This window comes from Electrona antarctica (genome assembly GCF_951216825.1).
Source record: "Electrona antarctica genome assembly, chromosome: 3".
Classification (NCBI taxonomy): Eukaryota; Metazoa; Chordata; class Actinopteri; order Myctophiformes; family Myctophidae; genus Electrona; species Electrona antarctica.
In genome coordinates this window covers 6,706,332-6,719,899 of record NC_136808.1, presented here as the reverse complement: position 1 = coordinate 6,719,899, position 13,568 = coordinate 6,706,332, and the positions used below count along the sequence as shown (strand labels likewise).

The following is a 13,568-nucleotide window of genomic DNA, read 5'->3' as shown; positions in this document are numbered from 1 at the left end:
TGACAGTTTTCTGAAAAATCTATGTTTCTATGTCAGTCGTTCTTCGATTTTTCAAAAATAGCAGACCTACAAGCTCGTAGCGCGCCACTCGGTGGTGCGCTATGAGCTTGTAGATCTGCTATTTCTCAATAGCTAAAGCATAACATAATGCTAACACCAAAAGGGGTTCTCGCCAAGAATGGGTTAATAACTCTTTATACAGATCATGCATGCAGGAAGTGAAGTATTTGAAATACTTCACTTCCTATTGTCTTACATACATATTGTTGTTATTCCAGTAAATGGGCTCTGTATTCGTGGGCAACACAGAATTTGTGACATTGTGAGCTAGTCTATGACTCTATTGTCTAGACTAGAGCATATATACATTTTCATATTCTGTTCCATCTTGTACAAATGTCTAGTTCTTACTCTCATAAGACATATATATACACATGCACAGTACATTGCCAATAACACGAGTCAATCAGCAGATTGGTCTGTAAGAGTTGGGAGATTTGAGGCGACAGAACACACACTTGGTGAGCAGGTCCGTTGTCTCCAGTCTGGACACAGAGAACGGCTTCCCACACTCCTCACACTGAAACACACACACATCAAAGTCAAAGTCAAAGTCGTACGATTTGTCACACACGTTACCGCAGTGAAATTTGTTCTCCGCATTTGACCAGGCTCTTGGAGCTCGGTGAGCCGCAGCCAAGGAGCGGTGAGCTGCACAGCCGTGCCGCGCTCGGGAATCACATGTCACAGAACACACAATGTTATATGTAATGTATGCAGATACATGTAATATCGCAGGAGAACGAGTAGAATCTCTGACAACCACATCCCTCATAATAGGCGAACATTTGGTGAAAAGGGGATAGCAGCCACCGAAAATAGCAGATCTACAAACTAAAAACGCGGCACGTTGTGTTGCGCTGTGAGCTTTTGGTTGGCTATTTTCAGCAAATACATTTTGTTGAACAGGGGGAAAATAGAGCTTACCAAGCAGATAGAGGTAGTGAATGGAGAAACGGTACAGGAGGAAATACTAGTAGTATTACTACTAGTATTCAGAAAGTTAGTTAACTAACTAACTATGAGTAGTATTAGTATTCCTGAAGAAGATCCTAGTGATCCAAACGTTGAATCAATAATAAACCAATAGAGCTGAGTTTCTTTACCAGTGTTTTTTTTCCACTAACCAAGTATATAGTCAATATATGTCAATGAATGAGTATATATGTTATACTGTGTAGGGTTTCAGTCGTTAAAAAAAAACACAAGTCCAACCTTGATGACGTGAAATCCCATCCCCTGATCCCTTCTCTTCTCTATTATCTCTGGGATTTCTTCACTGCACTCTATGTTCCACAGCCTCACTGTACAGTCCTACAGACAGACAGACAGACAGACAGACAGACAGACAGACAGACAGACAGACAGACAGACAGACAGACAGACAGACAGACAGACAGACAGACAGACAGACAGACAGACAGACAGACAGAATACTTTATTAGTCAAGACAGACAGGGAGAGAGACAGAGAACTTCATTGTCATTGCTGTGACTGTGAGTAAAGGTTAGTTGAAGACGTAGTGAAGTGTACCGGACCTTGGAGGCTGAGGCCACCCATTTCCTGTCAGTGCTGATTGACACATCTGTCACCCAATCACCATGGCCCTGGGGAAACGCCAAGGAAGCAAAATATGAAGACAATTTTTAATGCAAATGTATTATTTATTCAAAAATCGATACTTGAGATTCAATGTTATTCTGTAACACCTGTGAATTGCAAGTAGGAATGAAAGTGAGTGAGTATAGAGTGTGTTCATATTATTAATAGTGCGTTACATTTTTTTCTTATTTTTTTTAGATTTTGTTTTTGTTTTTGGCTTTTCTTTTTTTTTTAAATAACTTTTATCCCACGATTTTGTAACCCATTTTTCACCCCTGTGTCAATTATCTAATGTGATCCTGGGCTCTACACACCCTCCGCCAACCTAGTCCCCATATACAGCATGGGGGACATGGGGAGAGCAACGGACTTGAACTCATGCTTCCTTCATGCCTGAGTGTCCAAGTTGCTCCTTTACACTTGACAGGGGGGAGTTTCCCTGGTTGGACGTAGCGCATGGAAGGAACACGTTATTCCAACCAGTTCCTTTCCCCTCCATCAGGCGCCCCGGCTGGCCAGGGGGAGGCAGTTTAGAGACCAGGATTACTGCATGTTTTTTGTGAGGGTACCTACCCTAGGGGACACGGGGAGAACATGCAAACTCCACACAGAAAGGCCCTTTCGCCAACCCCGCCTCGGGTATGGGCACTGATGACGCGGAGGAGGAAACACGCCGCCAGCCCCCACAGCGCCCCGAGCGGGAATTGAACCCAGGACCTTCTAGCTGTGAGGCCACAGCACTACCAACTGTGCCACCGTGTCCCCGCTGTTTTTGGCTTTTCTGCCTTTATTGATAGATACAAGTGGAGACTGACAGGAAAGAGGGAGAGAGAGAGAGATGGGGAGAGACATGCAGGAAAGGTCGTCATGAACGGGACTCGAACACGCAACGTGCTGTCAGGCCAGAGCCTATATGTGGCATGCGCCCAGACCACAAGGCCAGCGGGTGCCCAGTGCGTTACATTTTGAATACTAAACTTGCGCAAATATATTGTATATATATGTTTCCAGTCGCTTCAATCGCTTCACTTTGGCAGGTCAGCGTTGGTAAAAAAAAGTCCCTTCGCTCGCATCGCGCCAATTGGCTGTATGTAGACACAGGAATTAAACTTTTGGAGTAGTGCATGTCGGGGTTCCCAAAAACCCAAAGGAGGCATTTGGTATCCGCCCTGGATCCAAACACAGAAAAATATATTACAAATTATTAAATTAATCACTTGTGCCCTATTTCAACGATAGTGGAAAATAGCTGATAAGCTCGTTTTTATTATTTTGTGAAGATTTCAATGTTTAGGATTTTACTCGCAACCAAATTCGAATGGGTCTGTGACACAAAATGCCTAATATTTGGGAAATACTGTTATAGTGACATACCTTCAGAGTGAGTGTATGACAGTGCGTGTTCATATCCCAGAGAATGGCAGTCCTGTCATAGGATCCAGACACCAGTAGTCTATCTAGACAGACAACAGGACAGGAGAGCATGAAAGATCAGGATCACTCAAACATGAAGGGCAGTATTATGCGTGTCTTAAGTACCAGGTCTTATTACTTAACTTAAGACCTGGAGGCGTGATCAATGCCATTTGGCTATTCTGAGTGGCCAAACAGCATTGACCACACCTCCAGGTCTTAAGTTAAGTCCAAAAGGCGAAAGCCAAAAAAAAAAACATTACATTTTTAAAAAACAAACTAATATAACAAAAAAACAGGTCCCTAAGGGGGGTTCGTTGTGCCCGGGAGCCTCCCCACCTCAGCTTAAATGACCCGATGTCCAGCTGGATGGCCAGACCCGTCGCGGGTCAACTTCGTTCTGTTCATTATGTTCCTTCATCGTTTCATGCATCTTCCGTTAATAAAATCTGTTAAACGTCCTCATTTGGTGGTGTGGTCCTTGATAGTGAAACTATTTAATTTTAGCTCAGTCAGCATTTTACTCCTATTTGGCCTTGCATTCCTTATTATTAGTTAGAGTTAGTTACTTGATCTCTACTTAAAATATATTTGAGGGGCGCTAGCCTATCCTTTGCATGGCATTTGAAATTACGTCAAATTTGAAGTCTATGAACTGTTAATGTTTGTTTAGAAATCGAATGGCAGCCAAATCTGTGGACTTTTAAAGATTGAGTGCCGTGATTTTTTTCCACCCTAAAACATGACCATCAGGTCTTATTGTTATATAAGGAAGTATCATTTTTTCAAAAAAGTGTACAGTATTTGTTAAAAAGGTTGTTTTTATGTGGGCACGCCCACCAGTTCATTAAGTATGCCTGGTTTGCCTGGTGGGTGTTGATGGGTGCTGATCCACCTGAACTGAAGCCGCACCTACAGCTGTAGTTGTATGATAAAGGGGGAGGGATTAGGGGAGGGGCTGATAGTGTGATGTCACTATATTACTGTTTATTTCATTGGCCCGTTTGACTGAAGGGTTCAGCCTCCAGGAAGAAACCCTAAATACAAAGTTAATACACCATTGCACATAAAAACGACTCCAGGGTGTCTACTGAAGTACTGTCACCTCATACTAGACACATGAAAAACTGGAAAAATACAAAAATTGTGGCACTCCATCTTTAAAATAGTAAAAAATGGCAAAATTAGTTTAGGGATAAGGGGCAAGATATAGCCCAGGGGTTCTCAACGTTTTTGGCCGGGGACCCCCGAAAATGCTTTGGCAACGTCTCGGGACCCCCGCCCCGCCCCCTCCCGACCCCCAATATAAATTGACTGCTACAATAACCTTAACCCATTTTGGGCGGGAACCCCTTTTGGTGTTTTAAGCATTGTTATAATTTAGCTATTTAAAAATAGCAGATCTACAAGCTCGTAGCGCGCCACCGAGTGGCGCGCTACGAGCTTGTAGGTCTGCTATTTTTGAAAAATCGTGAAAAAAAAACCCAAATTATTTTTTGGAAAATAATTTGGGGACCCCCTAAAATAATTTGGCGACCCCCCGAGGGGTCGCGACCCACGGGTTGAGAACCCCTGATATAGCCCATCGATGTTTCCAGTTCTTACCGTCAGATGAGAAGCAACAGGAGCTGACACAGCCAGCATGACCTTTACTTAGTGTCAGCCCCCCGCCAGAGCGAAACCCCCCCGTCTGGACGTCCCACAGGCGTAGAGTCTTGTCCCACGAGGCGGTGCACAGGAGGCGACCGCCAGACGTGAAGCAACAGTTGGACACAACGTTGCTATGGTTACTGCAAGGAGAGGCAAGGAGAGGCCAATGTGTCCATGTAATGTCCATTATTTTACATCAGTTGGTTTTCAACCCTTTTCATGTCAAGGTCCATTATTTATTGTATAGATTATATTATAGATTTAGCCTCTCAAGACATAGAATATTTTGTTGTCGTTGGATTAAGATTGTGTCCACAATTCCACACTGTACTGATGTGGTACCATTGTAGGAGAGATAACAGGCAAACGTTGATCAAAATAACAATTCTTCAATTAAGTGATGCAGATGTTTAACTATAATTTACAGTAACTCTTGAGAGTGTAAAATCTTACACTGATCTCTGATCTCCGTCATTCAGCTGCGGGGACCACCTGGAACCCCCTCAGGGACCACTGGTGGTCCCCTGGACGATATTAACCCATTTAGGCCTGACGTCGAAATAAAAAAAAGTCTGTTGTTCCAGGGACCCCCCCAGAAGCAAAGATTTGAGTTCAAAACGATCGTTCTGAAAAAAAATATATTCCAAATTTGCGGCACATTTTCACGATTAAAAACAAATCACACCCGTGTGAACTGAGTGGTGCAAATCCCCCCCCCCCCCCCCTCTCTCTCTCTGTTTCTGGCACAACAGCGCCACTTTTGGTACTCATTGGTACTGGTGCTCATTAACGTCACACACACACACAAACATAGTCACACACATAGTTGAACGTCACGGACATTGCTGTTCCTTGGAGTGGTTGCACCACTCAAAAATAGCAGACCTACAAGCTTGTTGGTCTACGAGCTTGTAGATCTGCTATTTTTCAATAGCTAAATTATAACATAATGTTTAAAACAACAAAAGGGGTTCCCGCCCCCAAAATGGGGTCCTCGGTGGCAGATCAAACACCTGTTGATGCTGATGGTGGTTTTCTGCGCCAGCAGGTCCCACAGCCTGACCGTCCTGTCTGCAGACACCGAGGCCACATGCTGGCCCTGAGAGTCGAACCGGCAGCGCGTTACGATGGACCTGTGATGGTCTGGAATAGAAACAGGAACATACATACATACATACACGCACAGACAGACAGACGGACGGACGGACGGACGGACGGACGGACGGACGGACGGACGGCTAATCCATTAAATCATAGGAGGTGATTAGGTGATGTAATGACGATGTAAAACAAACGGTGTCAAAACAAACATTAAATTCTCTTTATTGTTAATGGTATTTAATGTTTGTGTTAGGGACAAGATGACGTAAATGTTCCCTTCATTGTCAATGGCGTTTTTAAAACAAACATTGAACTAAACACAAACATTAAACCAGGGTCTTAAAAAGTGATGACGCCAATTGACCTATAGCTATTTTTTTTTTTATCGTGAAAATGTGCCGCAAATTTGGAATATATATTTTTTCAGAACGATCGTTTTGAACTCAAATCTTTGCTTCTGGGGGGGTCCCTGGAACAACAGACTTTCAGATGGGGGTCGGCGGCCAAATACGCACCGAGTGCCGTGCTACGAGCTTGTAGGTCTGCTATTTTTGAAAAATCGTGAAAATGTGGCGCAAAACTTTGAATATATATTCTTTCAGAGCGAACATTTTTAACTCATTTCATTCACCCACATCTTTCATTGTGGGCGGGTCCCTGGAAGTTGGAACAACATATTTTCAGATGGGGGTTGAGCACCACTGACATAGGATTTTTCAGAAAACTGTCAGGATTTAGAAGACATTTTTTTTAAATGTTGACGTCAGGTCTAAATGGGTTAATGGGGTTACCTGTGATATGATGTATTTTCTGTCCCGTGTTAGCATCAGAAATGTAGAGGGCGTTCTCCGTGTCGGCAGCACACACGACCAGCTTCTCATCAGCGGACACACTGCAGGACGTCAGCAGACCAGCGTGGCTGGACTGCCACTGCACAGGACAACACACAGAAACAAAGACATAGGGCTCCATCTTGCGCCACCCCTTATCCCTTATCCCTAAACTTAATTGCCATTTTTTACTATTTTGAAAATCATTTTAAAATAGTTCAACTAGCCGATTTGAACTAAGTAAAAAATGGCAAATTAGTTTAGGGATAAGGGATAAGGTAAGATATAGCCCATAGACTGTATACACAAACGCACGCACGTGAACACACAATAGTATACAGGATGACATAGAAACAAATCACCTAGTAGACCATCGACTAGGTAGTCGAATGTTCGTCGACTACCCACTGATGAAACCTAAATGGAAACTAAATGAAAACTAAGCCATGATGACTAAAACTAAGACTAAATATATTGACAATTTCGTCAACAGATAAAAACTAGAGTAAAATGTTAGGAAGGGACTATTGGTGAGCTTGTAGATCGGCTATTTTCAGCAAGGTTAAAAACAGTCATTACGACGGCATCAACTGTAGATTTAGTCGACTAAAATCGTATGATATTTACTAGTCGACTGAAACTAGACTAACACTAAGACATTCCGGGTGACTAAAATACGACTAAAACTAAATTAAGTTTTATTCCAAAGACTATAGTAAGTAAGTAGTAGTAGCGCGCCACCTAGTGGCGCGCTACGAGCTTGTAGGTCTGCTATTTTTGAAAAATCGAAGAACGACTGATATAGAAACATAGCTTTTTCAGAAAACTGTCAGGATGTAGAAGACATTTTTAGAATCTGATCTCAGGTCAAAATGGGTTAAATAATCTTTTTTGTTCTGCGCCAGCAGGTCCCACAGCCTGACCGTCCTGGCCTCTGCCCGGCACCTGCCGATAAGTTAGTGTGTGCTCTATTGTATTTTTCTGAAACATAAGCTAAGCATGCACACGCACGCACACGGACACGCATGCGCGCGCACACGCACGGACACGCAAGTGCACGCACACGCACGCTCGCACACACGCGCGCACGCATGCACACACACACACACTTGCAGGAGGAGGTGATGGGATGATAGAGGAGGGAACTCACCAATCTCTGTCCTGTCTCCACGTCCCAACAAATCATAGACTTATCCCATGATACTGTTATTATACTGAATGAGGAGCAAGACAAGACAAGTTTAGCAGTACAGCTAATTTCAACAAGAAAGCTTTATAAGCATTGAGACGTTATTTATTTTTATTTATTTTTTGGCTTTCGCCTTTTTTTTTTAAATATTTTTTATGGAGGGACAGACAGTAGGCTGACAGGAAATGGGGAGAGAGATGGGGGGAAGACATGCAGTAAATGCCGTTGGGATCGGGAGTCGAACCCGTGGCATACTGCCAGACTGGATTGCCAGCCAAGGTGCCTGGACCGCTGAGCCACGGCCCAGGCCCATTGAGACGTTATTATGTCATTATGCAAAATGAATGTGATGAAAGGACATTCAAATACAAGATTAAAGAAGAAAAAGAAGAAGATGAGAAAATAAAATGACAGTGCAGAAGAAATGATTAAAGAAACCTCTGTAAAAGGCAACAGGCCTGAAAACAGCCTAATCCTAACCCTATAGGAAACACCTGTCGCCCTGAAAGGAAACACATATTATCCTTTTGATGTCATTTTTCCCATTTCTGTGAGCTACGTAATAGATTGGCTACTTTCACCGAATGTTCACCCTCAGAATTGGAACGCTAGTGTTCATGTGGTTAACTGGCTGTGTTCCAGTAGTTTTCTCGTAATCGGATATCTTTTGTGTATGTGTGTGTGTGTGTGTGTGCGTGCCAGCATGCGTGTGTGCGTGCGTGTGTGCGTTCCAGTGAGCAGGTCTTAGACAATGGGGCGCTGTAATAAAACCCTGAACTAGTGTCACTGTGTCAGCTCCACAACAAACCGTTTTTGCAATGCCTCCTTTCAGCTTTCCTACTGTCTGTCTCTCCTATGATGGTATAGGACAGTGGTTTTCAACCCTTTTGATACAACAGACCATTACTTATTCAGCATTTGTCAAAGTGGGATCCGGGGACCCCCAGGGGTCCTTCATTAAACTCCTTGCCGAGCCATGAGGCCCATAGGGGCAGGAGCCAGAGCCGGACTTACCGTTGGGCTAGGGTGGGCTGCAGCCCCCCCCCCCCCCAAAAAAAAAGAAATTTATAAAAAAAAAAGATTATAAGATTGTAAAGTATTGAAATCCAATTCAAGTGAAATGTGTGTATAGTTATTGTATTTAGTTGTATTATGGTTAAACCATTGAGAGCTTCTGCCTGCCTGCCTGCGTCTCTTTTTAGGGGCCTGGGTACCCAAAAATGAAAACAAAATAGCCCAACATTTTTGTGGGGCCCTCAAATTTGCTCCAGCCCGGGGGCCCTCAGCAAGGTAAATCCGGCTCTGGCAGGAGCCTATCTCCTGTTTCTGTAGCGTGAGGCAGCTTGATGTACAAGTACACCCCCTGGACATGCTAGTATGTCGCAGGCACTTACCCCCAATCCAACCCTTGATGCTGAGTGCCAAGCAGGGAGGCACTGGGTCTTTGGTATGACCCGTCCGGGGATCGAACCCCGACCTCCCAGTCTCAGGGCGGACACTCTCTAACCACAAGGCCACTGAGCTGGTCCTTCAGGTTGTATTTAAATGTTTTGATGAATTGAAAATGGAGGACCCTTATGTAAACAAGTCTTTAGTGCTTTTTCTGGTTTTATCCTCTTAGCAGATTTTTTTTATTGATCTGTACTTTCCTTGAACTGTACCCATTCTGCAAACTGTTAATACAATTAAGTTTCAATCAGTCAATCAATTAAGCAGATATACAAGCTCACAACGCGTCACATCGAGAGACGCGTTGTGAGTTGTGACGATTCGTGAGATTATAGATCTGCTAATTGTCAAACAATCTTGATGAAATGTGTCAGATGGGGGTCCCCGGCCAGATACATCAATATGGGGTTCCTTGACATGAAAAGGTTTGAGAACCACAGCTTTTAAAACATCTGGACCTACGTACCTGTTCTTTCCTGGGACCAGGGCACACTCACTGATGGTGCTCTGATGACCACCCTCAAACACTCGCTGTTTGGAGCAGCTGTCAGCATCCTACATGTAAACATACTGTATGAATTAACAATACACATTAAAGCAGCAACCTTATTTTAATTAATAAAACGTTATTTCATCCAATCTGTATGGTAGAATATAGTAATACATTAACTTGTACATCTGCACTGTTTGGAGGCATTTTCTCTGTTCAATTGATATACATTTAGACCCTGGTGTGTCAGGTGGGCTGGTTGGCCGGGTGGGTGAGAAGAAGTACTACCCGAAGCTCATAAGCACAACGGGCTCTAGTATGCACACAGAATAACTCTTCCTACTGTCTAAAGAGTACATGCACAAATTTGGGCATGTACAACTTCCTGGTCTCAACTGCACATGTTTCTTTCCTTCCATGGAGCACCATGGAGCAACATGGCGTCGCCCGTACGGTCTTCGCGTCTCGTCCTCTTTAGACAGTCCTTGCTTCCGGGCCGCTTCCCTACTTCCTTCACAGGTGTTACCGACGATACTAATTAAGGCTCTGTTCCATTTAGTGGTGGTGGTTTAGTGGTGGTTCTCAAACTTTGTAATGTCAAGGTCCCCCATAACTCTGGGAGTGTGCAAATGGAACCAAATGGACCCTTCCACTCTCAGAGTTAAACACCCACTCAAGAACACTTTGAGACCCACTGTGTCTGGTGTAGCAGAGTGTTTCCAGTGAGTGCAGCCAACATGCACAAAAGCAGCAGCCTGACTCTGTTTGACCAGAATGGAACAGAGCCTTCATTAGTATCATCGGTAACACCTGTGAAGGACGTAGGGAAGGGGCCCAAGTTCTTTCCAAAATGGCGTGTGTGCATATAGAGCCCATTACACTAATCTACATGGTTCCACATGATGGCAGACTTTGGCAGTCTCAAGTTCTCAACGTCTATAAATTGTTAGTATTACTATTACCCATATAATAGCGGTCTTGTCCTGAGAGCTGGTCAGCATCTTTGTGTCATTAAAACAGAAATGACAGCTGGTCAGACCGCCTGCATGTCCTTTCAACACCTTCAACGGGATCTGCACACATTGAAAGATTGCATAACATTGTAGGCCGGTGGGTTCTAAATGGTAAATGGTGCATTTATATAGCGCCTTTATCCAAGGCGCTTTACATAGATTGTGCATTACATTCACCCATTCACACAGACATTCATACACCGATGGCGGCAGAAACCATGCAAGGCACCAGCCAGTACATCAGGAGCAATTTGGGGTTCAGTGTCTTGCTCAAGGACACTTCGACACTAACTCTGGGGGAGCCCGGGTTCGAACAGGCAACCTTGCGGTTACCATCCAGCCACTCTACCCCTGAGCCACTGCCGCCCGTTCTCAAAGTGGTGAGCAGCAGGGACCCCCATGTGTCCTTAGGGGGGTTCCAGGAGGTTCTCAAAGTGGTGAGCAGCAGGGACCCCCATGTGTCAATAGCCTACATTTACTTCTACTCCACTATCTCAGAGGCACATATTGTAGCCTACTTAATTGTCTGTTCCTCCACTGCATTTATTTTAAAACTTTAGTTACTAATTACTTTATAGATTTGGATTATTATTACAAAACATACATTACCCACTTGTCTTCACCCTATGGTTATAACCTCACAATGGTGATGTGAATGTGACACATTGTGAAATATAGATCTGCTATTTTCAAAAGATTTTTATACATTTGAAAACTTGAAATGTACGGAGACATTCGGCTTGATTCTGTAATTCATTGTTTTGAATAATGATGGTGTCTGCATTATCAATAAATAAACCTTTAAAAGAAAAAGAGTACTTTCTGTAGGACTACTTTAAGTATACATTTTGATACCAATACTTTACTTTTACTCAAGTAGCCTACATATTGAATTCTGGACTTTTACCTAACAGTCAAGATTATTCTTCTACATTGTAGTATTAAAACATGTGAGTATTCAGTATGTCAGACATTCTAATCCTAACCGCAGTAGGCCTAGTTTGTTTTCACTCCCAACTTCCAACCACTTTCTTTCACAGGTTGGTTCAGATTCACTTTACCTGAGGCTGAGAACGAGCTCCATGCTCCCACACTGACACACTCAGAGTGTTCTCCGAGTCTCCTGCCGACTCGTCAAGGGATAACGGGTCGATGATTTTCGAGGACATTTTCCAGACATTCGCAGTGTTTGTTTCAACGACCTAAACTTCAACCGCCAGGTTGTTGTTGTTCATGTTTATCAAAGTTTACCAGACGCTGTCGCCTCGCATCGTCGTGCCCTGCCCCCGCTGGGTGGGTTTCCATAGCGACACACGGTCGGTCTATGCGCTGGACTCATAGGGGGCTGGACTGGACTGTCACATCGATATTGTTAACCAGTCGAATTATGTGACTCCGGATTTTGTTTTTGTTTTTACTCCATTATTATTATTATTATCATCATCATTATTATTATTATTATTATTGTTGTAATTGCTTGCTTGTTTGGGGTTTTATTCATGGTTTTCTAAAAGGATTTATTAATTGTATTTTGGTTTGGTATTTCGTTTTGGTTGCGGTACTTTTTCCTATGGTATTTTATTGGTCTTAAAATGAATTGATGTATTGTATCACTGCATTATAATTGACATAAATTAACCATTTTACATTTTTATTGTTGATTGTAGCCTACTAATGAAAGTGAGAAATTGAAATGCACAGATTTCATTGTTTAATTGAAACTATAGAGATTTGATATGGTTGTAACAGTATTTATTCTCCATCTTATAGTTGTCACGGTGTTCAAATGACCTCCATCCATGTCTGAAGAAAAATAAATAACAGTACAACACCCGTTGAGACCATCCACTTCTGATTCTTTCACAATTCGAGGGCGCTTACAGATCTCTTAAATTCCCTGTTATTCATGTCCTCACTGTAGGCCTATGTCATTACTGCTATTATTTTAATATTTTATTTCTTGCTTTTCTTTTTTTCTCCATTGCTCTGTAAAGCACTTTGAAATGTGTCGAAAAATGTTTTATATTTAAATTATTCTCTCCCTGGTACAACAGTGTTCAGATGGGGGTCCCTGGTACAACATATATGTTCAGATGGGGTCCCTGGTACAACATAGTGTTCAGATGGGGGTCCCTGGTACAACATAATGATCAGATGGGGGTCCCTGGTACAACATAATGATCAGATGGGGGTCCCTGGTACAACATAGTGTTCAGATGGGGGTCCCTGGTACAACATAATGTTCAGATGGGGGTCCCTGGTACAACATGTTCAGATGGGGGTCCCTGGTACAACATGTTCAGATGGGGGTCCCTGGTACAACATAATGTTCAGATGGGGGTCCCTGGTACAACATAGTGTTCAGATGGGGGTCCCTGGTACAACATAATGTTCAGATGGGGGTCCCTGGTACAACATGGTGTTCAGATGGGGGTCCCTGGTACAACATAATGATCAGATGGGGGTCCCTGGTACAACATAGTGTTCAGATGGGGGTCCCTGGTACAACATAATGTTCAGATGGGGGTCCCTGGTACAACATAATGATCAGATGGGGGTCTCTGGTACAACATAGTGTTCAGATGGGGGTCCCTGGTACAACATAATGTTCAGATGGGGGTCCCTGGTACAACATGGTGTTCAGATGGGGGTCCCTGGTACAACATAATGTTCAGATGGGGGTCCCTGGTACAACATAATGATCAGATGGGGGTCCCTGGTACAACATCATGTTCAGATGGGGGTCCCTGGTACAACATAATGATCAGATG

General features: G+C 43.4%; 1 protein-coding gene across 1 annotated transcript; it reads right to left on the bottom strand.

Annotated features, from left to right (window-relative positions):
* Positions 1-466: 466 nt before the first annotated feature.
* On the bottom strand, positions 467-11,966 carry LOC306920638 (WD repeat-containing protein 88-like; the record flags this gene model as incomplete). Its single annotated transcript, XM_079497447.1, has 11 exons — positions 467-580; positions 1,276-1,374; positions 1,599-1,667; positions 3,037-3,119; positions 4,681-4,865; positions 5,739-5,868; positions 6,618-6,756; positions 7,807-7,870; positions 9,761-9,849; positions 10,747-10,857; positions 11,859-11,966. The coding sequence occupies 11 exons, from the start codon at positions 11,964-11,966 to the stop codon at positions 467-469; spliced, it is 1,191 nt and encodes a 396-aa protein (XP_079353573.1).
* Between the last annotated feature and the right edge of the window lie 1,602 nt (positions 11,967-13,568).